Here is a 25679-nt window from a genome sequence, read left to right on the forward strand (position 1 = left end):
GTGAACTATTAAGGCACAGTAATTAATCCTAAATAGCTTATATAAAACTTAGGAAATGTACAATTGCACCAGCTCTGAGAGGATTTTAAATACATTAAAGGGGAGTGAATATATTTCAAGAGTTAAAACTGCTTTTAAATATAATACACATACAGAATATGATTAAATACACAAATCACTACTCCCACTGGCATGTATGACGCAGTGAATTGCCAAAGAAATCAAAAAGCAACTGTAACTATATAATTTAAAAAACAAACTATTGGAGGACTGTAAAAAATAAGCTGGGTGTAAAGGACCAATCATATCACTTATTTTTTTATTTCTTTCAAAAAATACAAAATTGTACAAACTTTATATGCATGTTGTCAAAAAAAAGCATGAGATTAAATATAAACCAGACAGAAGTATAAATATAACAATAGTTTAGACATTATACACACACATGCACACTAATTATACAGTTAGCAGGCCACTTTGACACTGTTGTGGAAAAACAATTCACTGTAGGGCAGTAAAACGGCAAATAAAAAATGATTGTGGGGAACAGTATACTACCTCCGCCATGTGTCCCAAGCCGTCCTCTGAAGGTGTTATTGCATTTATTACATCGTGCTCACAGGGACACTAAACGCCTCTTGAAGGATCGCGCGCTTCATATACTGTAGGTATAGAATGCTTTTTTAGTGTTTTCCCACAACACCTTTGCAAAGTCGACAACATCACTTTTAAAAAAAAAAAAATCACCCTGTATCTATGACATTCATAGTCCGTAGTAGCAGATGTTATTTGTACATAGTGATTCTATTCTGATTCAGCCAGACATGGCCACAATGGAAGGCTGTTCTTTATTTCTTCGGCTTTATTGAGCAATATTTATACTTTTAGACTCTGTCAAAGTAACTGATACCATTTATAAGAAAGTGAACTATTGTTTTGTACTTAACAGTCAGAACCTGTGTATTGAGGTGGTCTGCCTTGTGTTTTAGTGTTGCCATCACTGTGAGGCACAGGGACCAAAGTTAATCTTTATTTGTGCTTTTGGACCAGGCCTGTGTGGTTTCCAAAGCTAATGAATATTTTGCTGCCCTTGTGATACATAAATAGTGAAGCTGCCTAATCTCACTCTCTTGGGAGCAAGGTGTTATCAAAGTTTAGAAAGTTAAAGCTGTATTAAACATAATATGGACATTCAGTGATTCTTTGTTTTAAGAGGCTGTAGAAGTCATCCTGTTACCTGCCTCAACATCGCCCTGTAATAACAGGAAACTTTTATACAAATGCATTTTGATTCTAGCGTCATGCACCTAGTGTTTAAGACCACACTAGCAAAAGAACTGCAGCAAAGTCGGTTTCCTTCACCTCCGGGGTTAGGCCCAGTCTAACCAAATCTATAGACATTCTATAATTAAGACAACGAAAAACAGACATGGCTGACACTAAAGAAAAGGAGACGCAATAATATACACAGAAGAGGATATTTATAAAAGGTGAAAAATACATTTAAAGATCTTGTGTTAATGTCCAGTTTTTCCCAGTTTCTTCCCTGTTTGTTCAGGACTCCTTGAGCAGTGCATTAATGACAATGAGGTGAGACATCACCAGCTCCTCGACACTCTTGCTGGGGAAAGGAGAGTTTCATGACCTCAGGAACCTCCACTGGAAGACCCTGTAACTGAGGGTATTATACCAGGCTGGCCTCCCGGCACATTCTGTAGAAGTGACCTCTCTGTCCAATAAGGTTGGACGGGGAGTCTGATTCCACAATCAGTCCCTTGTCCATCACTATCACCCTGCAGAGGGAAATGCAAACACTTCACAATTCTAGAAATTAAACACCTTTCAAAAAACGCCAAGTTATATTTAATAAACTGTACAGCAGTGATTCCCTGCCTGGAAGTTATGTTAATGTATCTCCCTCCTCCCCCCCTTTGCTCTGACCATTCCCTACAGCAAGGCTGGCCAAAGTTGGCCCTTCCATTCCTGGTCTTTGTTCCAACCCTGTCCTAAATTGTTTAATTCAACCAATTAAGCCTCCATCCAGACCCTGAAGTAGTTAATTATCTAATTGTACCTGTTAAACCTGGAGTGCACTCCAGGACAGTGATTGGACACCCCAAACCTGTCCTGGCTGTTCCCTTCTCCCCCTTGTTGCCCCTGCGTTGTACCTGGTGTAGTCCATGACGGTGTTGAGTCTGTGAGCGATGGTCAGGACGGTGCACTCCTCAAACTGGCTGCGGATTGTCGACTGGATCAGGTTGTCTGTTTCCAGATCGACGGCTGCCGTCGCCTCGTCCAGAACCAGGATCTTGGTTTTCCGAAGGAGAGCCCGAGCCAGACACACCAGCTGACGCTGCCCCAAGCTGTTGTGGGTAAGATTTACAAATAAATGATTAGAGACATTTCTCCCGCTCCACCTCAATCCTGAACCGATGTAGTTGATCATTACCTCAGGTTCTCCCCTCCCTCCGAGCACTCGTGGTTCAGTCTGTCTGGGAGCCCTGACACAAAGTTCTTGAGGTGAGCGAGTTCCAAAGAGTTCCAGACTTCCTCGTCGGAGTACGCATCGAAGGGGTCAAGGTTCATCCGCAGGGTGCCCGAGAACAGCACAGGATCCTAGGCGAAGTGAAGAAAATAGTTTAATCAACTACATTATGAAGGGGATACAGAAAGCCAGGTTATGACATAGCCTATGAGAAGATTATACACCACATTTTAGTCACTCAATCAGCAATTGTGTGCTACCTGTGGGATGATGGTGATTCTGGTCCTCAGCTCGTGGAGCCCTATCTCGGCAATGTTGATCCCGTCTATATAGATCTCTCCTTTGGCAGCTTCCAAGATTCTGAAGATTCCCAGAGCAAGAGACGATTTTCCAGCTCCGGTCCTCCCAACGATCCCTACCTGCAGAGAGACAAACAGTCATCATCTCAGGATGGGGGTTCATTGGTGGCTTAAGAAACTGATGTTACAGTAATGACTGTAGCAACTGTATCTGCAGCTCGGAGCTCTCTTGCCTTCTCTCTCTCCTGAATGTGAATGGAGATGTCCTTCAGTGCCCATTCTAGCCCCTTGCGGTACTGCAGCCCATAACCCCGGAGCTCAATGGTGCCAGTCTGGGGCCAGGCAGGGGACAGGGGGCTGTTCTCCAGGGTCCACGCTGCCTGCAGGTATAAGACAGGGTGAATTTCTTATAGGAGGGTAGTGCTGACAAGACGGGAAGCTACTCATCAATTGTTAAAAAAAATAAATAAATAATTCTTCGTGTGCCCTTAACAGATGCTGTAATTATAAAGTCCTGTCCCAGGAGCTCACCTCTTTGGGGGTGTCTGCGTACTCCTTCACTCGCTCCACAGACACTATGTTGTTCTCAACATCTGTCCAGGATCGCACTATCCAGCTCAGGATTCCTGTCACCTGCAACACAAAGTGCTTGCATGAGGAACATGGAGCTGGTTATGTACATTTTAACAACTGTATCTCAGAATTCTGCAAACTCACTTTGTAGTTTAAAACCTCTATAGCAGTAAAAATCAACTTTTAAAATAATTGTTATTCTCTACAACTCTGGCCGTTTACTCTTTTAAGGTCCTTACCTGCAGTGCGTGGGAGACTGACAGACCCACAATGCCTGGACTCAGGATTCCCTTTCCCATCACAGAGAAAATAGCTGCGGAGAGAACAATGCAGTTTCCCAGGAATTCCAGATTCACAGCCAGCCATCTGAAACGAATAAATACATGGCTTCAGGTTTAGTAACATGGATTTTCTCATGCACAAAGTATCTAGTAATTTAGTCATAAAAAGTCATACTTGATTTTATTTATGTCTGTATGAAACTCCTTTTTTCTTTTTTTGCCAGAAATGTTGGAGAGCTCTGGTCTACTCCCTGTAAAAGCCACCTTCTGGATATGACATTACTTGTAGGAATCCATAGTGTGCTGTTTATGTCTTCGCTGTTTGAATTTCCAGTATGAGTGTCGGTGCAGTTACCTGGTGGCGACGAATCTGGGGAAGTAGGATTTCTGGTTCTCGTCCACCCTCTGGTTGGTCTGCAGGATGAAGCGAGGCTGCTCCCCGAAGGCGCGGATGACGCTCGCCCCTTGGACTGTCTCGTTGAAGTGGGTGTAGATGGGGGACCTGCTCACAGACTCCAGTCTCCGCAGCTGACAAGAGGTGGCCACATAAAAACTCTGGAACAGAAATACCAAGACTTGAATTATGGAGTTGCACCCTAAACAGAAATACCTGCAGTAATGCTGTCAATTGACTGATTGACTCAACATCTTTAAGGTTTTCGCTTCTAATTCCTTCAGGAAATTTAGTAATGGAAATCTTCTATTTCCTGTAATGGTCCGTAATGTCATCATCATTTTTGCAGTCTAATAGAAGCACCTGTTGACATGTATCAGATCAGCTGGCCATCATTACTAAAACTGACTTACAATAGGGAGAAGACAACCACTGTAACATATCAATGCAATGTTCAGCCTTCAGCCTTGCCTCCAGCTCTCTCCTGCTCTCTCTCTTGGTCTGGCATCTCCAGAGAGTGCCCCCTGCCTACCTGGATGAACCCATAGAACAGCCCCAGCGGTAAGATGATGACGGCGGTGATGGGCGTGGCGAGGAGCACGATGATGCAGATCTCCAGCAGCTTGAACAGGTAGCCCAGCATCATTTTGAGCCCGTCTGGGATCATGCAGTCGATGGCGTCCACCTCCTTGGAGAAGCGATTGAGCAGGTTCCCGCTAGGCGTGCGCTCGAAGAAGCTCATGGGCGAGCGCAGCATGTTGTGCAGCAGGTCCTGGTGGAGGTGGCGGGATGCAATGATCCCACCGACAGAGATAGCCACTGTGGTGCCAAAGATAGCGATGCCTACAGGAAGAATGAGGGAGGTGATTACTTCAATAAACTGAATTCACACTAAATACTATTGGTATAAAAACACCCAATTTGGCTGTTCCTGATGGTTTTGTTGTTTTTATTCATCGTCATAGGAAATCAGATAGAGCAATCAAATACTGAATGGGTTGAGTCCTTACTCTTGTACTTTAAAAAAAAAAAGTTTACTTAAAGATTCATTCCTAAAGGCTGACATGCTATAGCCAATAAAAACAATGTCTAATACAATTGTGAATTTGTTGCTGAACCTTGGATTCAGAAAGGGCCACCTCACCTTGCGCGAAGCCCAGCGCTCCATAGACACCCAATTTGAAATCGGTGTCCAACTGTGTCCCATTGACGACAGGGTCGTCTGCCCACATGCTGAGCCAGTAGTTGTAAGAGATAGAGGCGGCCTGCTGGAAGACGTACAGGAAGATGATAGGAAGGATGAGGGCCAAGCCGATGGTCTTGAAGTACTCCATGTAGATGGCCATCTTCACCTGCAGTGGAGGAAAAGAAAAGAAAAAAAATGACAGCGTAGGAAGAAGCTTCTCCTACTGGGCAGTTAACCAGCTGTAACTTCACCAAGTTTGTTGGTACCTACTCTCCCGGTCTTGGCTCTATCGGCCTCCGTTAGTTTCCCAGCATCCTTTGCAGCCTGAGGCTGGTCAGTCTCGGAGCTGGGCTCCACGTTCTGGAGGCTGGTGCTGCCTGTGTCTCCACTGCAGACAAACAAGACAAACAAGAACAAAATCAGAAAATACACTACAGGAACAAACTGCTACATTATTATTATTATTATTATTATTATTATTATTATTATTTATTTCTTAGCAGACGCCCTTATCCAGGGCGACTTACAATTGTTACAAGATATCACATTATTTTTACATAACAATTACATTATTTTTTTACATACAATTACCCATTTATACAGTTGGGTTTTTTACTGGAGCAATTTAGGTAAAGTACCTTGCTCAAGGGTACAGCAGCAGTGTCCCCCCACCAGGGATTAAACCCACGACCCTCCAGTCAAGAGTCCAGAGCCCTAACCACTACTCCACACTGCTGCCCCACACTACATCCATCCACACTACATAACCCTCAATACCCAGCAGTAACTTAAGTATGCCTACCTGACAATCTGCTCTTGGGAGAGGTCTCTGGGGACGGGCATGTAGTCGGTCACACTGAGTCTTGAAGATGACTTTCTGGTACCTGCAACATTCACACAGGGGTCAGCACTGACATACAGGATCTCGTGCAACACTTGGCTGTATGGACCACTGCACTGCATCAGGCAGACTTGAATTGCGTTATATGTATAACACGCTGCAAATACATTGTAAAGATGGTACTTTCTTAACTTATTATTATCAAAGGAGTTCAAGCTTTCATCACAGGACATTTTTGTAAGTTTGTTTTGTAGGAAATGCAAAAGAAAATCATACCAAGTGGACATGCTTCATGGGTAACCCTTTAAGAAAGGATGGGCCCTGTTCACAGTTCTAACTGTATTTTATTACCATTCTTTCACAAGTTTGTGAACACATGACTCGCCTTTGTGAGCGCTGCTCTCCTTGCACTCCGTGCTGGTGTAGGCGCGGATGAACTCGGCGAAGGCGCCTTGTCGGTTCAGCAGCTCCTGATAGGATCCCATCTCTGTGATCTCCCCGTCCACCAGCACCAGGATTAGGTCCACCTGCGGCAGGTAGCTCAGCCCATGGGTCACCAGCACCCGGGTCTGCAAGCGCATTTCACACTTAGCCATTCATCAAACATCACTCAAAATTACAACATAGCCATAACCACAAGCATAAAAATATTTATTAATTCAGAATTCAGCCCCTCAAATTATTTTTAGATACATTATCACCAAAAATTATGTTGACAGTTCAGTTTGCACAGTGCACAAGCCAGGCATGGCTTCCTATACGGAACAGTGGGGCAGTTTTTTTGTGTTCTGCATGGTGGTTTCTAGAGTGTTACAGGAAGCTGCTGTTACCCTGTCCCGGAGCACCCCTTTGGGTCCGATGACTTTCTCGAAGATGTGCTGACCCACGTGGGCGTCCACCGCAGACAGGGGGTCATCCAGCAGGTACACATCAGCCTCCCTGTAGACGGCACGGGCCAGGCTGACCCGCTGCTTCTGACCGCCAGAGAGATTCAACCCCTAAGTGACCAAGAGAGGGAGACAGTGAGGGAACAAAGACAGATACACTTGCCCTGTACCCAGTCAAGTTTTTTTTTTTTAGTATTTCCCAATTATTTTATTATTTTCTCCCAATTTAGAATGTCCAATTATTTTTAGGCTCACCGCTACCACCCCTGCGCTGACTTGGAAGGGGCGAAGACGAACATACGCTGTCCTCCGAAGCGTGTGCCGTCAGCCGCCCGTTTCTTTCCACACTGCATGCTCACCATGCGGCCGCCTCAGAACTACATCCCAGTTGTTTTTAACCCTAAATGAATCAGGTGTCAACCATCCTTATACAAGTTTCCCACACTAAAAGCACAGCACAGTGTATTAAAGCACAGTGAAAGCATTGTAAAGCTTATTGAAAAAAATATTCTGTTTAAGCTTATTGAAAAAAAGATTATGTTAAAGCTTATTGAATTTTTTTTTTTATGGTAAAGCACATTTCAAAACATGGTGAACCATGGTTAACTATGGTAAATCCCTATTACTTTTATAAGGGTAGGCTACTGCTAAATCTGCTCTGAACTGGTCAAGGTAAATTGTTTTCTCTCCATGGTTGCCGGGATCTCTTCCAGGGGATATTAAGTTTAAGCCTGGTCACTCAGATTTCATTTAAGAAACACATGCCAACAAGGACAAGTGGATGTGCTCGGGAGTGGCTGTGAATGTAAGGATATCCCCATTCTCTGTGTGTAAGTCTGTATGGGTGTGTGCCGGTGTGTACCTTCTCCCCAATCTCAGTCTCATCCCCCGCAGGCAGGATCTCCAGGTCATCCACGAGCGCGCAGGCTTCCACCACTTGCTGGTACCAGCGCTCCTTCCTCTCCTGCCCAAACACAATGTTGTCCCGCAGCGTGGCGTTCTGGATCCACGCCTGCTGGGGCACATAGGCCACCGAGCCCTGTAGAGCGAGAGGGAGAGAGAGAGAAGTAGTATTTTTAAGTACTGAGGAATACTTTTGGTGAGAGTTACTGTGCACAACAAGGGAACTGAGCTCATGTTGTGTGTTGTTACCTGCAGTGAGACACGTCCGTTTTTCTTCTCCATCTCCCCCAGCAGAGCAGAGAGCAGTGAGGATTTCCCACTACCTACATGTCCGACCACTGCCACCAGAGAGCCACGCGCCACACTCACACTGATCCTGTGGGGAAACGCAGCACTGTAAACATGGTTCTGAGCAGGGGACAGCTGGCACAGAACAGCCCATTGCAGTGTAGTCACTGTGACCATTTATTATAGACTTTGAAACTCATTAAAAGACTAGTTATAGCACATCGCTTTCACTCTCAAAAAAGAGGACTGTATTTTACTATACAAACAGTACAGCATAATTTATATAATTAAGGGGAGACAGACTCACCTCTTTAGACAGGGAGCTCCGTCTCTTGACCAGCTGAAAGTACCGTTCTCCACTAGCACGCTGCTGCCTGCTGACAGAGAGGTGAGCGTCAGCTTCAATCAATAATTACTGTGTAGCCTTAGTTCAACAGGAACGAGATCAACAAGTATGCTACCATGGGTCATTATTGAAGTGCAAATCATTATGCAGGAGAAAAAGAAAACACACCGTTTCATTATCAGACCTCAATTTAAATATATGTTCCCTCTCTCGTAGGAATTGCAATCAACACCAAATTCAAGCTTATGCATAAACAGGAAATATAATAATACGACTTGATCACAGCTTTCCTAAAAGCCACAGCATTTTATTCCAGCCACTCATCAAATCACAGTGTACTAAAATTACAGAGAAACGATTTAAAAAATCAGAATCAGATAAAAAAACAAAACACACACACACTTATTATGACTCTGAAACAGGCAATTCTAAGCTGGTAACACCTTAATTTAAGCATATGTTATAAACAACGAATATGTGTTATACAGGGTGTTATAAGCAATATTTTGACAGTTCTGTATATTAACAGGAAATAGCAATATAGGGTTCTAAAAACACTGGCATTTATAAGATGCACCCAAAATGTTATTGAAGTTAAATTTTAATTACAATCAGTTATTGTCAAAAACTTTAAAAACACATTTCTAAATAGATCCTTAATATAAAGAGTGACCAGACAGGGTTGGTGAGGCAGAGTTTGTAGGTTAGTTATGTTGTAGGGTAAGAACAGACTGTTTCTCACCAGGGTGCAAGGGCTTCCTGTCCACACTGTCAGACTTCAGTTCTTCTTGGCAAAGGAATTTGCCCAAACGCTTCAGCGAGACCAAGGCCTGAGACAGAAATCAGTTTTGATCAGTTTTCTCAATATTTAGAAAACAGAAATGAACATAGAAACTGTGGTTTCCTTTGTGCAAACCCCCCTTCCCCTTGTTGCTGCTGTGTGTCCTTTATAAGCTCAAGTAACTGTATTAAAAAAAGTATTCAAATGTAATATATATCTGTAAGTGTGTATGAGAGAGACCTTGTGACCTCTGTGTGTGTATGAGAGAGACCTTGTGACTGTGTGTGTATAGCTATGGCCAAAAGTTTTGCATCACCCTATATAATTAATTCATTTTGCTTCATAAAGTCAAATGAAACCTGCTGAATAATGTTACTTTAACATATTGAATTACATACCGCATTGTAGTTTTCCATCTACTTAATGAAAAAGTGACAACAAGCTAGTAGGGAACTTTGTTTTTTGTTCGCTGCTCTTTTAATAATCAAGAGCCATTTTCCTGCAAACTAGTGCAATAACAAAGACTTGTTTGTTAAAAAAAACAATGTGTCAACTGTTAAACTCCTTTGGCAGGACTTGAAGTTTGAAACAAGAGCTTAATCGAATAATGAGATGTAGATTTTCCCTTCTGTTACAAAAAAGTTTATTTAGCCTAGATTACCTGAGAATTGTGTCTATGAATCAGTCTGTTGGGAATCTTAGTGGCTTCACTGTGAGTGAGCAATGTCCCTGTGTTGTGCTGGAGCGCAGTGTCACTGTGAGTGAGCTCTGTCCCTGTGCTGTGCTGGAGCGCAGTGTCACTGTGAGTGAGCTCTGTCCCTGTGCTGTGCTGCAGCGCAGTGTCACTGTGAGTGAGCTCTGTCCCTGTGCTGTGCTGGAGCGCAGTGTCACTGTGAGTGAGCTCTGTCCCTGTGCTGTGCTGGAGGGCAGTGTCACTGTGAGTGAGCTCTGTCCCTGTGCTGTGCTGGAGCGCAGTGTCACTGTGAGTGAGCTCTGTCCCCGTGCTGTGCTAGAGCGCAGTGTCACTGTGAGTGAGCTCTGTCCCTGTGCTGTGCTGGAGGGCAGTGTCACTGTGAGTGAGCTCTGTCCCTGTGCTGTGCTGGAGCGCAGTGTCATTGTGAGTGAGCTCTGTCCCTGTGCTGTGCTGGAGGGCAGTGTCACTGTGAGTGAGCTCTGTCCCTGTGCTGTGCTGGAGCGCAGTGTCACTGTGAGTGAGCAATGTCCCTGTGCTGTGCTGGAGGGCAGTGTCACTGTGAGTGAGCAATGTCCCTGTGCTGTGCTGGAGCGCAGTGTCACTGTGAGTGAGCTCTGTCCCTGTGCTGTGCTGGAGCGCAGTGTCACTGTGAGTGAGCTCTGTCTCTGTGCTGTGCTGGAGGGCAGTGTAACTGTGAGTGAGCTCTGTCCCTGTGCTGTGCTGGAGCGCAGTGTCACTGTGAGTGAGCAATGTCCCTGTGCTGTGCTGGAGCGCAGTGTCATTGTGAGTGAGCAATGTCCCTGTGCTGTGCTGGAGCGCAGTGACCCCGGACTCACCTGCATGGTGGTGCTCATAGAGAAAGGGAGGAGGCTCAGGGGGGTCTTGAGGATGTTAATGAGCGCCATGGAGACAAACACCTTCTGCGCATCCAGGACGTTCCTCTCATCAATCAGCACGTACACCCCGAACATGACGAAAGCAATCTGTCGACAGAAAGTCCATCAGCAAAGAGGTGGGTCCATTCAGTGGCTGTTAACACAGCACATTCGGGGGAAATCCCTGATGTGGCAAAGATTCTCTTGCAAACATTACAAGGGCTCTTCACATAAGGAGCTAGTATGTGTCCCTGTGATAAGCCCCAGATGAGAGGAAAATTTGCTTCCAAATTTTAAAATGCTCAATGCGGAAGTTAATTGCCATTGATTGGTACTCAATTGTAAAGACGAGGGAAGAATGGCTCTTCTTGTTTTGAAATCAACACATTCATGAATGGATTTATTGAATACCTGCCGATAAATACTTCTTAAAGACAATTCCGAGTACGAGTATCAGAACAGCCTGACTATAAACTGTTACAGACTAATAATTACAAAAATGCTCTTTTCAATCATATTTTGCTACGTTACATGTATCAGTTGACAGATTGTCTGTCTGAGGTGGGAGGCAGAGCGAGCACTCTGGCAATAAGTCAGTGTTAAGGCCATGTGATTGCTCTGCTGGGAGATGTGATACTAAAGATGTAATTTTGTGGGCCTGAACAGACCGAACAGAACTGGGCAACCTAATTTTGCGAAACTGTTCACCTTCCTGTCGTGGAGCGTGTTCTGCGTGTTCGGTAGAATAACCCGGTCTGCTCGAGGAGCAGTTCCACACGGGGAAACATGGGGAAGCCCCGCAGGGCCAAAAGTTTTGCATCACCTACATGTTTTCTTGGATTGAGACATGCTAAAAAAAAAAAAAAATAGATTAACATAATTTAGATGTTTTATTTAACACCATGTAATCAAAGAAAATACAGAATGATATCGCAAAAGTCTGCCGGAAGCCAGATTAGTTGTACAGTAGTACACATTTTTTAATTGTTGTCAAAAGTTAAGTATGGAAAACTACAAAGCAGTATGCAATTCAATATGTTATTAATGTAGCATTATTCCACAGGCTTCATTTGATTTAGTGAAGCAAGATTATTTAATTATATAGATGCAAAACCTTTGGCCATAGCTGTACTGCTAATTCTCTGTATTCTAAAAGATAAACTATAATTGTACATGCAATTCTGGCAAAATACAGTAAATATTTGATAGTAGTCAAAAGAAGTGGTAAGCTGACGGCACACGTTTTGGAGGACAGCGTATTTGTCTTCGCCACTCCCGAGTCAGTGCAGGGATGGTAGCGGTGAGCCTAAAAAAATAACTGGATATTTCAAATTGGGAGAAAAACAGGGTAAAATCAATTGGCGACTACTAAATTAAAAAAAAAGAAAGGCATTCCCAAATCGCTGTCAGCCATGATGCTAGAACAGAACTAAATGATTTCGCGAAAAGGCTCAAACCTGTTTGTTCCACATCGAACAAGCTGAACGCGTAGGAGCCTGCTTCAAGAAATTCTGCCTTAACTAACGGATGGTCAAAATTCAGTATTTAAAAAAAAAAAAAAATACATGTTTTGGGATATTAATTTGTTAAGTGTGTACATAGAATTATGTTTTCGCTTGTTAGTTGTAATGAATCAATTTGTACAGCAGGCTAGGTTTTAAGAAGCACATGCTTCATAGAAACGTTTTCAAACTAACTTTTGTACTTGATGACATTAATTTAAAAATCCAATTGATGCCTAGGAGTAATACGTTTTGGGCCTAATTTGAAGCTATTGACATGTTTCAATACTAAATCGAGTTATTAATCAAATTGATTAATCTTGTTACATAATTGATTTATTAAAAAAGTTTGGATATATTGATTCATTATACTGTCTTGTTCACAGTCATTTTAAAATGACATTAGACTATGTTTGCAGATGTATTTTATTTTCAAAACGTTTTCTTTAGTGGTTGTGCTGGAGCAGCACTGCGCGTTTTTTCTTTTCTTTTTTTAGGGCGTGGGGGGGGGTGGGTGTCACTTCACAGTCTTGCACCAGGGCCCATTAAATCCTAGCACCACCACTGACAGGAATGTAATATATACTGCATGCATGACCACTAAAGAATGTTCCAGCTCCCTCTACCCCTGGAGAGACATGCTGTGCGTACCAGGAAGGTGGAGGAGTTGAATGAGGCGATGGAAATGGAGTACAGGATCTGGGATTTCTTCAGTGCCTTTAGCTCCTTGGCCCTGTAGCCCAACACACGCTCCAGGAAGGCTTTTTCCCAGGCATAGAACTTCAGGATCTTAATCCCATTCAGAATCTCGTTCATCAGCTTGATTCGGCCATCTGTGTGCTTCATCTGCACCTCCTGCCAGCGAAACAACCATGATATAATCAGAAACAGGCCCCAAAATACCAGTAAAGCTCATAATATCATCCTAAAACTATTACAGCGTAATCAGAAACAGGCGCGAACAGCAAGAACATATCACAATATTATCAGAAACAACTGCAATATATTGAAAAGTAAAAGAGAAAATAGTTATTACAAATGTTATTAACAATAATTCAGAAATATTTTACTAAAAGCTACCGCACAAAAAAGCTGCAAAAATTAATTCGCTCAATGTCAGAATATCTGTTTGACGATGTGCTGTCTTGACTGTTGTTTTTAGTGTCTGTGGGACTTGATGGACAAATATTTAAATGGAAACCACACTGTTCATAGCGCTTTCACCATGGCTTTTTCATATGGTCAACATCCCAACATCAGAAGCTTGGCGACAAAAAAAAACATTTAAACCCATACACCCACACCTCACTTACTTTTCCTTGTGTTGTCTGAAACAGCTGTGGGCCACAGGCAGAATGCACAACATGGCACTCTATACAGTACTTATCCAGATGAAGGTTGGCCACACTTACAAGCCTATAATAATGCCAGAGCTAGAATGCTTTGTGGATACCTGTAGTTTGCTCCTCTGCTTGGCAATAACACCATTCAGTGGGAAGATCAGGATGATGGTGGCAATGCCAGCCAAGGCAGACGGGCCTAAATGCTGAGAAAGGGACACAGATGCTTTATTTTCAGAATCTTGATACACAAAGGGCCCTTTACATTTATAATGCTAACAGTGTCAGTATTGATATCTGGTGCTGTTTGGATGACACTGTGTGTGACGGGGTGAAAACCACTCACTTGTAAAAAAGGATTTTTATGATTTATTTTGTACTGGTATGCTTCCATATACTACAGTATAGATGCGCATAACTCCACCAACTGCATCGACAACTGTATTATCTTTATTATCATTCTTATTTGCTTTGTTTTTGGCATAAATGTTTAGGTAAATGTGTGTCTATTAACTGGACCCACGAAAGTGTTCATTTTGTGCCTCATTTAAAATACATATATTTCCAAGTGGGAATGTGGATAGAATGGATAAAACTGTGAGCCGTGATTGGAGGTCCAATTAATTAATGATTCGATTTAGTTTAAATGGTGTGTATAAAAGGCAGTAACTAGCCTGTATGTTCAGACTTGTAGAGATTGGGCTAAAGAAGGGGTTCCAGTGGTTTGCTGCCAAAAGCAACCAAAAGTTTGACGGTATATTGTTATTATTTGTCCAAAATGATTTGTTTTATTTTATTTTTGTCAAATAAGAGTCCACGATGGCACCGCTATTTCAATGGATGCCTGATTTCCTGCTGTTTGTACCTAACCGTTACATTGTGCATCATTTCTGTTTGTGCCTCTCGCTGCCCCCTACCTGCCAGAGGAAGAACAGACACAGGGTGATCTCGATGGGCGCCAGCCACACCGCGTTGAAGTAAACCACAAAGTCCATGAGCTTCTGAGTGTCGGCAGAGACCAGGTTCACAATCTCTCCAACCGTGCAGGTCCTGCGGGCAGCGTTGGTGATCACCAGAGACTGGGAGGACAGAGGAGATGGAGTGAGAGAGGGAGAGGCTGGAGCAGGAAGAGTCCCCCCATTCCCTTACCTACCACTTTCTGAATTACTGTCAAGGTATTATGTCCGTGCCACTTTAACCCCCTATTATGGGATATTACCAAGGTATACCACTTGAATGAATGTGACTATTGGCTTTGCTAGTACAGCGGCAGTTTAGTTGTAGTTATCAGTACTTAGTAGTATAATTTTGCAAGTAACTCAACGCTGGTGGTCGAAGGTTCTGTTCTAAGCCATGCACCTTTCTATAAACAAGGCCCATGACGGCAGTTTTGACTCTCATGCCCACGGTGAAGCAGGAGTACATGTACTGGTGATTGAAGAGCGACTGCATGCAGGACACCAGGAACATCAAGGCTGCGTAGAAATACCCCTTCCATAGGGGGGCGTCGGCATCACTCATAAACGCCAGCAGCAAGCTGGGGAACAAAGCACACAACCAAGAGATAAGCATACCGAAACTGAATCCATTAACCACACCAAAAGCTTTTATAGAAAAAACTCTATGTACAAATGTTTCATATGTACAGATTTTTTTAACTCAATGAAATATAATTTATAATGCAGTCTAGTACAAATGTTTGTCAACGTTTCTTTGAATATTACTATATGCACTCTTGCTGCAGTTCTTGATTATCGTATCAGTGTGAATCAACGTGTGATGTTTCTGTATTCACGTTGGCTGGTGTCTCTGCATATCTGCCCCAGCGATTCAGCAGTCCGTGTCTGCAGGATTTGGATCACCATGCAAGTGAACCACACACTGCTGCAGCCTCAGGCTCAGTTATAAAGGAGCAGTCTGTCTGAGGACACTCGGCTGTCCCCAGCCTTTCTGTGGTTGCTCGGTGCAGCCTCAACAGTTCTGCAACGAAAGCCTCCTTCCTGGAGTATCTTTCTCCCTGCAGGGCTAAAATGGGGGTCGAGCCAAGATCTTGTGGGTGAAGCTCTCCAGCTCTCAAACCACTGCTGTAATTAACGCTCACATCAGCAACGAGCAGTATTATTCTCGGTTGCTCCGGTCAGTTCCCAGCTTGTTCAGAGCCAAGGCAAGACGAGGCTACCTGCAGTAACAAGTGCCTGGGCTGTATGATTCCTGCAGGCCAGATAAATAAGGGCAGCACAGAAATTAAAACTCCATCTAAAACCCATTGCACTGTACCACCAACCCATGGGATCAGCAAAGCTCCAACCCAGCTGTACACCAGCTGTCTTAGAGGTGCTTGAGTGGTGGCTTTAAGTTATCTGAAGGTGATGTTTATATATGCATTAGCTGAAGTTATGACCCAACACATCCTGGAAGCTATTTCGAGCAAAAATGACAGACAAGAATAACCAGGTCTTGCTAAAGCTGTTCTAAAGATGTTACTCTGAAATTAAATACAAATTGAGGGGGTCGGTTGTGCAGCTGGCTATTTCACTCTGATTTCAGATCTGGATCAGGTCACAAGTGAAATTAATCTGGATAAGAATTCATCACCCATATATAAATTGATTCTTCATTGCCTGTACAGTGCAGCATGTTTAGAGATGACTGTGTGTAGGTGAGTGTGGCTCACGCTCTCTTACCTGAGTACCTGTGGGATGGAAAACATGAAGACATCGTGCACCACCAGACACAGCGTCCCTGACAGGAAGTAGGGGCCAAACACCCTCGCTAACGCCCTCAGCAGGCAGAAACCGGAACTCTGCTCTTTCTGGAGCTTCCTGAGCAGCTGGGCCTGGTCGGGCATCTTGGAGCCTAGTGTGGCAGTGGGGGACAGGGAGTCTGTTTTTCTGTGAGGAGAGCAGAGAATCAGGTCACTGTCACACAAGTCAGGAGGGTTTTCCATTTGAATACATCAAGTGAGGTGCAGAAGAACGGTATTGCAGTATACTTTAAAATCCTACAAAATGTAATAATAAATTAAGTAAATCTCATCATGGCATGTTTCATTATGATATTCCTCAAAACACCTTTAAAAGCAAGGTTCATGATTGCTCAAGGGCTGAGCTGATTTCAGCATGAGATATCAGTGAGTCTCTGTGTGTTTTGTGAGACATGGAGAAAGGCTGATTCTTGTACTATTCTTGTTTCATCTCTTACTGTTGTAGCCTGGCACACTCCATGGTCCACTCCTGCTCCAGGTCAGAGATGATCTTCTCAGATGTGTCATCCTTCCTCAGAGACCAGAGGTCTTCTGCCTTCAGTGGTTTCCTGTAGCCTTTAACCACCAGCCTGGGATCACAAACAGAACCGGCAAAATCAGAGACCAGCACCATTGACAGGGTTTTGTAGAATTGTTATTAGCACTAGTATTTCCACATAAGCTATAGAATTCTTATAAAAGTTTACTGTGGTATTTTTGCATGTTATTTTTGCAGTTTTAACATGCTTTTCCATGGTTATACTATACATTTAGCATAGTTTACCCTGGCTTGCTATGTTTATTAACATACTTTACCTTACCACGCTATTCTTTACAATACCTACCCATTTTTCACCATGCTTTCACTATGCCTACACTTTGTTTTGCTTTTACTAATGTAAACTTTTATAAGGAAGTAAAGACTTACGGTACTGACTTGCTTTCCCTGACTTTTGCACAGTAGTCTTGTTTTACTGCAGCGCTTTGAGGTGCTATTTTATAATGAATTGTATTTCATTTTAATGTAAGTATGCACTATGAGAAGGGCTAGCATACCCAGTGAACCACCAGAAGAGGATCTTGGACAGGAAGGAGGCGTCCTGGTCGGGACAAGGATTCTGAAAGAAATAGCGCAATCCAAGCTGGTTAGTGAGAATCCCTAGAGAGACCAAACACACGTTTTCACTTTGCTGCTGTAAGACAGTGCCAGCCATACAAGCAAGAGCTTGTATGGCTGGCACTGTCTTACTGCAATTCAGGATAATTTAAAGACTACAAGATTACTAGAGATATGGGATTAATGTTGGGCACTATTAAACGAGAGTGATAGTGTGAGAGAGTGCTGTGGCTGGGCCTCGGTGCTATAATTAAACTGCTTTGTGATTTCTCTTTCCAAATAGCAAATAAAAAGCAGATCTAAAGCTAGCTCCTGCTGCACAGTAACTAACTGGCATTGAGGGGTCCTGCTGACAGATCGCAGTGAGTAACTCACCTCAGGTAGTGAGGGAGACAAGCTTCATCAGTCCTCAAGTACTGGGACAGGCCTCTGGGCATGTCACAAAATCTCTCTGTCTCTCCCCCCCTCATGTTGCCTTCTGTATTGGGTAGTTATAGTTTTACCAGCTATACAGGGGCATTCAAAATTCACTTGACCAGGGAAAAAAGCATGCATTATGGAGAAAATCTATCAGGTAGCAACAGTGTGGTTACATAGCAACCTTTGTGTTGGAAATTATAATTGTATAACATTCCTGATCGGAAACTAAAAAGTTTAGAACTCCACTCACCGTCTCTTTGTTGGGCTCTGTGGAGAAGGGCCGTTGGTCTGCGAAACATGACAGCACCAGTTCAGCCAGCAGCAGGGCAAAGTAGGAGAAAAATGCTGCATAACGCACAGCGTCCGACGAGAAACCCTGCAATGGAAAACATGCATCACACTGTATACAGTATGGGTCCATAATGGGAAGAGAGGTTCTGTACCAGTTTGATGATTTCTGCAGTCAGCCTTTATGTGGTGTAGGGCATTACTTGTTAAGAGCTGTGTTTAATCGTTTCCTTCCATTTCGGTTTACATTTGTGTGCAAGGCTATGCTTGATAACATCTCTGCAGCTTATTAAAGACCTGTTGGAATCGTCAAAGTGGATTGTTATGGGATGGAGATGACAGGTCTTTAAAAACCATCAAAAAGGAAAATGGAAGCTGTAATACTGCCTTTTGTAAAAATAATGTAATAATAATGATGTGAACCAGCCCGGTGTTTAAAGCAGACAGCAACCAAGCAATCAAACAGTTTGTTGTGTCTAATTTCTGTAAAACACAGTGATGAGTCTAATGAAAGGCCCTACTTCCGAAGAGGTAAATTGAAAGTGGCCTATAATTCTGGAAGGGAGGTAACTTGTGAATGGGAATTAAAACTGAGATTCAATATCCCTCTGGAAATCAGGTTAAATAGAGAAAAGCTGTCGTATTTCATCAAATGTGGAACATTGCTGAAATTGGAATATGTAATGCATTGTAAATAATATGAATACTTCTTTTTTATGTTGAGGAGTCACTTAAACACAATCTATAGATGTACTGAACTTCTATGTTTGTGGGGGAGGTAGGTATCTAAAGAAATACATACGAAGCCCAGCTATATAAATTAAATTAAATGTGTTCGCTCCCAGAAAACAGCGCTGGCTTGGTACTCTACACTGGTTTGTTGTGATTGTAACAAAGCCTGACTGAATGCCAGCCTCTCTGCCAGCTTCTTTCTAAAGGACACTAGACACAACCTGGCCATAAAAGCTACTAATTTCACAATCTGCAATTGTGGCCTTTTCTGCTAATGTGCTTTGATCCATATAAAAAGCATCTGTGGTTGAAATGCAGATTTAAGAGCAGTGAGCACAGTTAGACTGCTGTCCTACATGCAGATTACAGAAACCAATCTTATTTTTTCTCAGGTCAAAACACCTGCACTGGAATGGGGGGGAGGAGGATATTGGGTGTCCACCAGGCTGGCGTCAGCAACAGCAGAGAAAACATGGGCAGCGGGAAATATAGGTCACATTGTATATATATACATTTCTGTCTATCTCATCCTCAATTTCTTTACGTTTCCTGAAAAGAGCAATACTCATGTTTGCTGGTAGGCTGATCTTTGCCAGGGGTTACTGTTTTTGGATTGCCTGGGTGTCTGAGCCACTGGAGGTCTCAGTATCCCAGAGAGCCACGTCTCTCCTCACACACACACAATCAGCCTGCTAATTAACACAAGGAGGCTGTACCAGACGCTGGGCTGAAAAAAATATATATTTTTTTTTTACTGAGTGTCTGACCTCAGTGGTAATTACTTTGTCTGTGAAAGTTCTGGAAAAGGTTTGCTCTGACCTACTCATTGAATTACAGCAGGCAAGAGTCCATACAGAAATCCATACAGGATACATGGTGCAGAACAGTGGCTCTGGTGTATAGACAGTACGTTACAGATACAGAAACAGACTAGATAGAGAGAAGCACAGCTAAACAGGGGTCGGTCCATAATTCATATGTACCTGCCATAAAACAGGTGCTTTTGTGACCGTCACCTCTAATTCAGTGAATGAATCATGATTTACTCTCTCCTGGTGCTCTTACCTCCTCGACAGCAAGCTGAATCTTTGCCCTAAGGGGCACCAGCGCACAGACGATGGACAGCAGCCAGTAGATGAACAGGAAGACAGAGGATCTGCAGCCCTGCCTCCGCTCATACTGGATCAGCAGAACCGCCAGCACCTGTGGAAAGATACAATCAGATTCACTTCTGACTAGAAACAACTGCTGTTAGTTGTCATTAGAAGTGTATCGAATCTACTGCTAAAGGATATTTAGTCTGCAGGTACAGAGCTGATGTTGACAGGAGGCACACAATCTGTCTGCTCTTTGAAACAGACAAATATAGTTTGATTGCTGCTGCTTCACTAAATAAAGGATTCCATCCCAAGCATTTTTTATGGTTTTTAATAAAGCCTTCTTAATGATGATACCCCTCCCTGAAACAGATGCTGGTGGTTAGAGCATAGCTATGTGTCAGGAACAGAGCCCCGTGGTGCGTGGTGTTACTGTACATCTACATCTAATCCTGCTGACCATTCATTTCCACAACAGTGGTGACTCAATAATTACCCTGCTGCAGAGCTGAGGCCCTGCACATAAAGATGTATATACTGGGCGTTTGTTTTGTAAATAAAGTTTGTTTGTTTTGAATGTCATGTGGCCAGGTGTTGATTGATTGACTGATTATCAATCAGCCCTAGCCACATGGTATATAAGCCAGATCCTTTGTTCTGTGTTTTTGGGTTTGTTTAAGGAAAGCAGATTGTGTTCCCGGCCTCTGCACCGTGATAGCCTAGCTTGGGTGCATTGGTTTGTTTGGTTAAATCATTTGTTCAATTTGTTAATAAAAGTGCAGGGCCACGCTGAACTGCAGTCTGCTATTCCTGCCGCTAGCCAGACTTGACCCTAACACTACCCTTCCACATACCCTTTAATCAATGCATACATCTCACTTATCATCTACAAGCCAATCATTTGCCTTTGTTGTTGAAACATTGGCAGCGGACCATCCCATTCTGAATAATATCCCTGCCAACACGTCTTTTCTACTGGTGAGCCATCCCAATCTGACTTTCTGAAAAACAGGATGCATGATGCATAAGCACTAATGGCCAATGAAGGATGTAAATGTATATTTATATTTATATAAAAAGAGTTTTCCACTATAATCATAAATGATCGTTGCACATGAACGAAGTAAAGCAAGTAAATCCTCGAAAGATACAAGTATCATGTATGTTTCCTGTATCTACAGCAGTAGTATTTTTCTTGAGCTGCTGTAAGATTGAGTTGATTACAATAGAGAAATTATGACCCTTGTTGCGTATCAGCAGTTTCAATGAAAAGGCAGCTTTTCAGAGGTTTAAAGAACTAAACCATGCACGATGGACCGACAAGACATAGCACACTCCTAGTAACACGGATAAGCATTGGTGAAAATGATCTAGTTTGAAGCGTCGTTGGCAACACGCATGGACTCTATTAAACTCGGGTTCCCATACTTACTAAATCCAATTTTACCTGAATTGCCTCTTTATGTTTCAGACCCATGTTTGTTTCTCTTTATTGACATTGCTGTCTGCCTGGACCACGCGTGGGCAGGCTGTCTCTGCCTCTCTCCATACCGTGCGCGTCTGTTTGTGGTTAAGGCCTCTCTAACTTCCCAGGGAAAAGTGACTATTTAAGATGAAAAGTGGTGAGTTTACTGGTCATTTGAGTTGAGTGACTGCCAGCACTGGAAGTTGTGGCCTTTTGTCTGTTTCAACCAATGAAAACGCTCCACCACGTAAATTCCAATACCTATTCGTCTTCCCAGAACGCTGTGGTAAAACATGAAAAAGCAGAGCAAAGTGTAGTAGAGCAAGAGAAGACACAGCTAAGCATACTAGGCCTCAGAGTAAATGTTAGCAGCTATCTAGCTCTGTCTGCAGCAGTGTGCTCTCATTCTTGTTAGGTGTATCAAGGCAAAGCCCAGGAATAATGTGAATTACCACAGAAAGGCTTCGAATCACAGGGCTGACCAGGAACACCGTGTGCTGCTGGATCTCACTGTGTCTTTCCAACAGAATGTAGAAAAACTCCACAAATCCAAACGAAGCCAGGAGAAAACCGAGGACCTGGGGGCGTGACGAGAAAGCGGTCAGGGCAGATTTACTAAATGTTGCTTACAGTACAAATTCCAACTTATTACTGAAACAATTGTTGCACGAAACATCTAACGCTGCCTCAAGCACATTTTCTCCCTTACCACTTTGGTGCAACAAAGGCAGGACATGCGGATGTGCCCACGGTCATGGCAGTAGAGGTATAGGAAATAGAAAGGTGCGCACACCCAGAGGTAGATGCAGGGGACCCACACCAGCACTGTGTTCTGGAAACACTGGGTGAGGTCTGGGTTGGGAGTGTACCATGTACGGTTCCAATCCTGAAACAGTGAGAGAACACAATAAAATAAACAACTCCACATGGTGTGAACCATTTTAATCAGGACATTGTGCTATTTATGCAGTAGTAATTCCCCTCCACATTTTTCATGTGGTTGTATTTACTTCAATTACCATACTTGTTGAGAGCACAATAGAAAAGCAAGGAGCCAGACAGATACAAAGCAGGCCTGTGGGTCCCAATAGCCACCCCCTTCTGAATGCTCAATATCGTATGATCCAGTTGATTTAATGTAAAGAGACGGTTTAGTGTACACTACAAGTATCAGAAGGTCAGGTCCCTCCCAACCTCCCCAGGTTCTGATCCTGCCCAGGCATAATGTTTGCAGATTGATCATTCATTGACAGGGCAGTTGTCTGCCTGAATCAATGCCCTGCTTTCCATTATTAGCCTGCGCATTTCCAGATTTTAACATCCCTGGGTTTTTTTTCCCCCTGTAAGTTTACCAGAATGGAAATCTGAAGTAATGGGTCTCTGTAAACAAGTAGTAACAAGAGTTATTTGGTGTCGTCTGGGAAGGAAGTGGTTAATTCCAGCCTTAGGCTCACTGACTTCACTCTCTCTGTTCTTAAGAATGAGTTGATGAGTGGATCAACCACAATTCATTCCAGCTGGTCCCTCTTTACGCAACATCTCCTACAGAAAGGACCCAGACAAAACCACCGCCTCTCAGAGGGTCAGGTGAGGTTTTCCAGAGCACAACATAAAACAGGCAAATTCATATAAACGCATTTCTTCCAGTACAGTCCATGCTGGTAAACAACAGGGAAAATGACGTAAATTTGGGTAACCGACAGCACCAAAGCAATGTAGACTTCTCCAGAACAGAACTGTAACTGCAGTTTAACTGTGCAGTGCAGTTCACTTGAAATACTGACTTTTTGAATGTTTTGAACAAAGTTTTTATATGTTTTGAGTGTTATAATATTGAATTCATTATTTTGAGGCCACTTTCACTATCCTAGGGGAGTGCTCACCTCTAACCAAATTGACGTAGTTGGAAATTTAGTTATTAACCTGCCTTTAAGTTAAAATTATTTTAAACTTAATGGCAGGTTATTTATTTTAGTAGTGCACTCTGTTACATATAATTGTGAATGCAAATTAGTTGAACCAAGAAACATACATATCTGTGGGGCAGTTCTTTCAGATGGAGCCTTATTATAAAACTGAATTAAAATTAAAACGTAGCTGTGGCAGGGCAAAAGCCCTGCTGCTGTAAACAGTGTGTGGGGGGGAATGTAAGGTTGGCAGGGATGGGGTTAAATCTATCCCTGACAGCAATCACAGGTGTGGCCATTCCCCAGTTAGGTAATTGGTGCTAATTGGGGAGTGGCCACATGTATAGAAGGAGCCAGAAAGCCTTTGTTGAGGAGTTTGGGGTTTAGTGTTTGTGCTGTGGTTTTTGTGTTGTTTAGCAATGTGGTAGTAAAGGTTAATGCCCAACATTTTACCTGTTGCTTTAGTAAAACCCTGTCATGACCAAATTCATTTATATCCAGTACAACACACTGTGTAGTCCTCTCTTCATTTTAAAATGAATGCAGAAATCAAAGAGAAGGACCCACATACCAAAATACTGGAGTGGTACTGCCAAAAACGCTACAGTTCTGCAAAGCATGTGTGCAATAGGATAGCTGGCAGCGTTTCAGAGTACTTATCCAGATGTGTGTTTACATGTTGCTTGTGTACATTACTGATCCCCGTCCCATCACTGGGCTGGGTTTTGAGTTGTGCCCAGACCAGAAACACTAAGCAAACACGTGGGCCTGTAGCTGGTCAGTTCAGCAGATTGGCCCTGGGTCAGCGAGTACAGCGTTAACCACCTCAGGACACCACCACCAAGACTATAGACAGACAGAGTGTCAGTGAGGACAAACTGCAGGTCATAGTGTCGGGGAAAACAGCTGGAAATAACATTAACATGCTATGCATTCACCAGGGTTTTTACTACTTGCTTTAACATACTTACATGTGCTTTATCGTGCATTGATGCTTTCACTTACACTATTGTTACTATCCTTTTGCCTTGATTACCTTTTCAAGCTTAGCACACTAATGTTCTCTTCACATTCCCAGAACTGTTTCACATATGAAATATTGACTAATCAATAAGTGCAATACGAATACTCATGTTAACCCTAAGGCAGTACAATCTCTTACCATACAAGACCATAAGTGACAGTCCTTAATACTGTCACCCTTTAAATCTCTGGTGTTTTCCCTCAAGGGTGATTTTGATGGTGCCCAGTTGAGCTTTTTCAGGATAAACTTATAGGATAACCAGGAATGGATCAAATGGCTATGCAATGGGAGTCTTATTTCCATGCCTGAAACTTCTGATAAAGGTCTCAGCAATTGATCTGAAAATGTGGCAGCATATATAATTGTTGTTGTGAAAATGAATTGCTGTAATTTTTAAATCTTGCCCAATAAAACATTATTAATCCTTAAATCCATTATTGTAACAATAATTACTGATTAAATTAACTTTTATTGAAGTGTTGAAAGTCCAATATACTGTATATTTATATTTACCACTCGGCATATCTTTCTATTGTAAATTCTGGAAAAACACATTTCTTATAGAAATGTAAAAAAAAAAAAAAAAAAGATCCTATTTATTTATTTTTTTCCATAAAATGCCAGCCCCATCTACCTTTTCTTAACCAAATCTGAGGCACACTCACCCATAGCGGGTCTAGCCCACTGAGACTGCAAAAATAATCCATCCCTCTCTCCTCTGCTGTTCACTTTAACAAATAAATCCTCTTCAGTCAATCAGTCAGTCAGTCAGTCAATCAAGTGTGTCAGTGCGAGTGTTTTCTACTACTCCTTCTTCAGCTCGTCAGCACTGTGTAGCTGTTCTGAAATCCCAGGTCCCTCTGAGCATTTCTCCCTGGCCCTGTCCTGTTTATGAAAGGGACCTGTTCTGTCCTGCCAGCTAGTATGACCCCACAGGTTTGGGTGGAAAGAACATACTTCTATTTCTCTCTCTCTCTCTCTCTCTCTCTCTCTCTCTCTCTCTCTCTCTCTCTCTCTCTCTCTCTCTCTCGTTTTTCACCCACTTGCGATGGGTTTGGCTCTAGCAGGTTCCAAACTTTGCGGGGCGCTGAGCCAGCCCCCCTCCCATTACATAGAGGAGAATGCTGAGTAAACAGTAGAGTCTTCTGTCTGCCTGCATTCCCTCTCCCTCTAACACTGTACACAGGCATACGCTTTTACAGTGTTGTAGT

The 25679-nt window shown here is 42.9% G+C and overlaps 1 protein-coding gene across 3 annotated transcripts; it reads right to left on the reverse strand.

The window, feature by feature from the left end:
- Positions 1–737: 737 nt before the first annotated feature.
- Positions 738–25418, reverse strand: LOC117418294 (multidrug resistance-associated protein 1-like). 3 transcript variants are annotated; one of them, XM_059035591.1, is made up of 31 exons: positions 25134–25418; positions 22247–22423; positions 21990–22115; positions 20041–20178; positions 18206–18331; positions 17475–17536; positions 16877–17008; positions 16360–16566; positions 15035–15212; positions 14593–14754; positions 13789–13881; positions 12987–13190; positions 10795–10941; positions 9226–9313; positions 8445–8511; positions 8099–8225; positions 7809–7985; positions 6890–7057; positions 6445–6628; positions 6021–6102; positions 5489–5606; positions 5177–5384; positions 4565–4875; positions 3994–4193; positions 3597–3723; positions 3316–3417; positions 3018–3164; positions 2746–2904; positions 2450–2616; positions 2169–2363; positions 738–1793 (listed from the first exon to the last, which is right to left on the reverse strand). In XM_059035591.1, the coding sequence occupies exons 1-31, from the start codon at positions 25173–25175 to the stop codon at positions 1685–1687; spliced, it is 4530 nt and encodes a 1509-aa protein (XP_058891574.1). In that variant the 5' UTR covers positions 25176–25418; the 3' UTR covers positions 738–1684. The 3 variants fall into 3 exon arrangements, with proteins under 3 accessions (XP_058891574.1, XP_033887088.3, XP_033887090.1); XM_034031197.3 differs by having other exon boundaries at positions 8445–8514; XM_034031199.3 differs by lacking the exons at positions 17475–17536; positions 18206–18331; positions 20041–20178; ... (1 more) ...; positions 22247–22423; positions 25134–25418 and having other exon boundaries at positions 8445–8514; positions 16360–16531; positions 16877–16946.
- Between the last annotated feature and the right edge of the window lie 261 nt (positions 25419–25679).

Source organism: Acipenser ruthenus, chromosome 13, assembly GCF_902713425.1.
Source record: "Acipenser ruthenus chromosome 13, fAciRut3.2 maternal haplotype, whole genome shotgun sequence".
NCBI classification, from domain to species: domain Eukaryota; kingdom Metazoa; phylum Chordata; class Actinopteri; order Acipenseriformes; family Acipenseridae; genus Acipenser; species Acipenser ruthenus.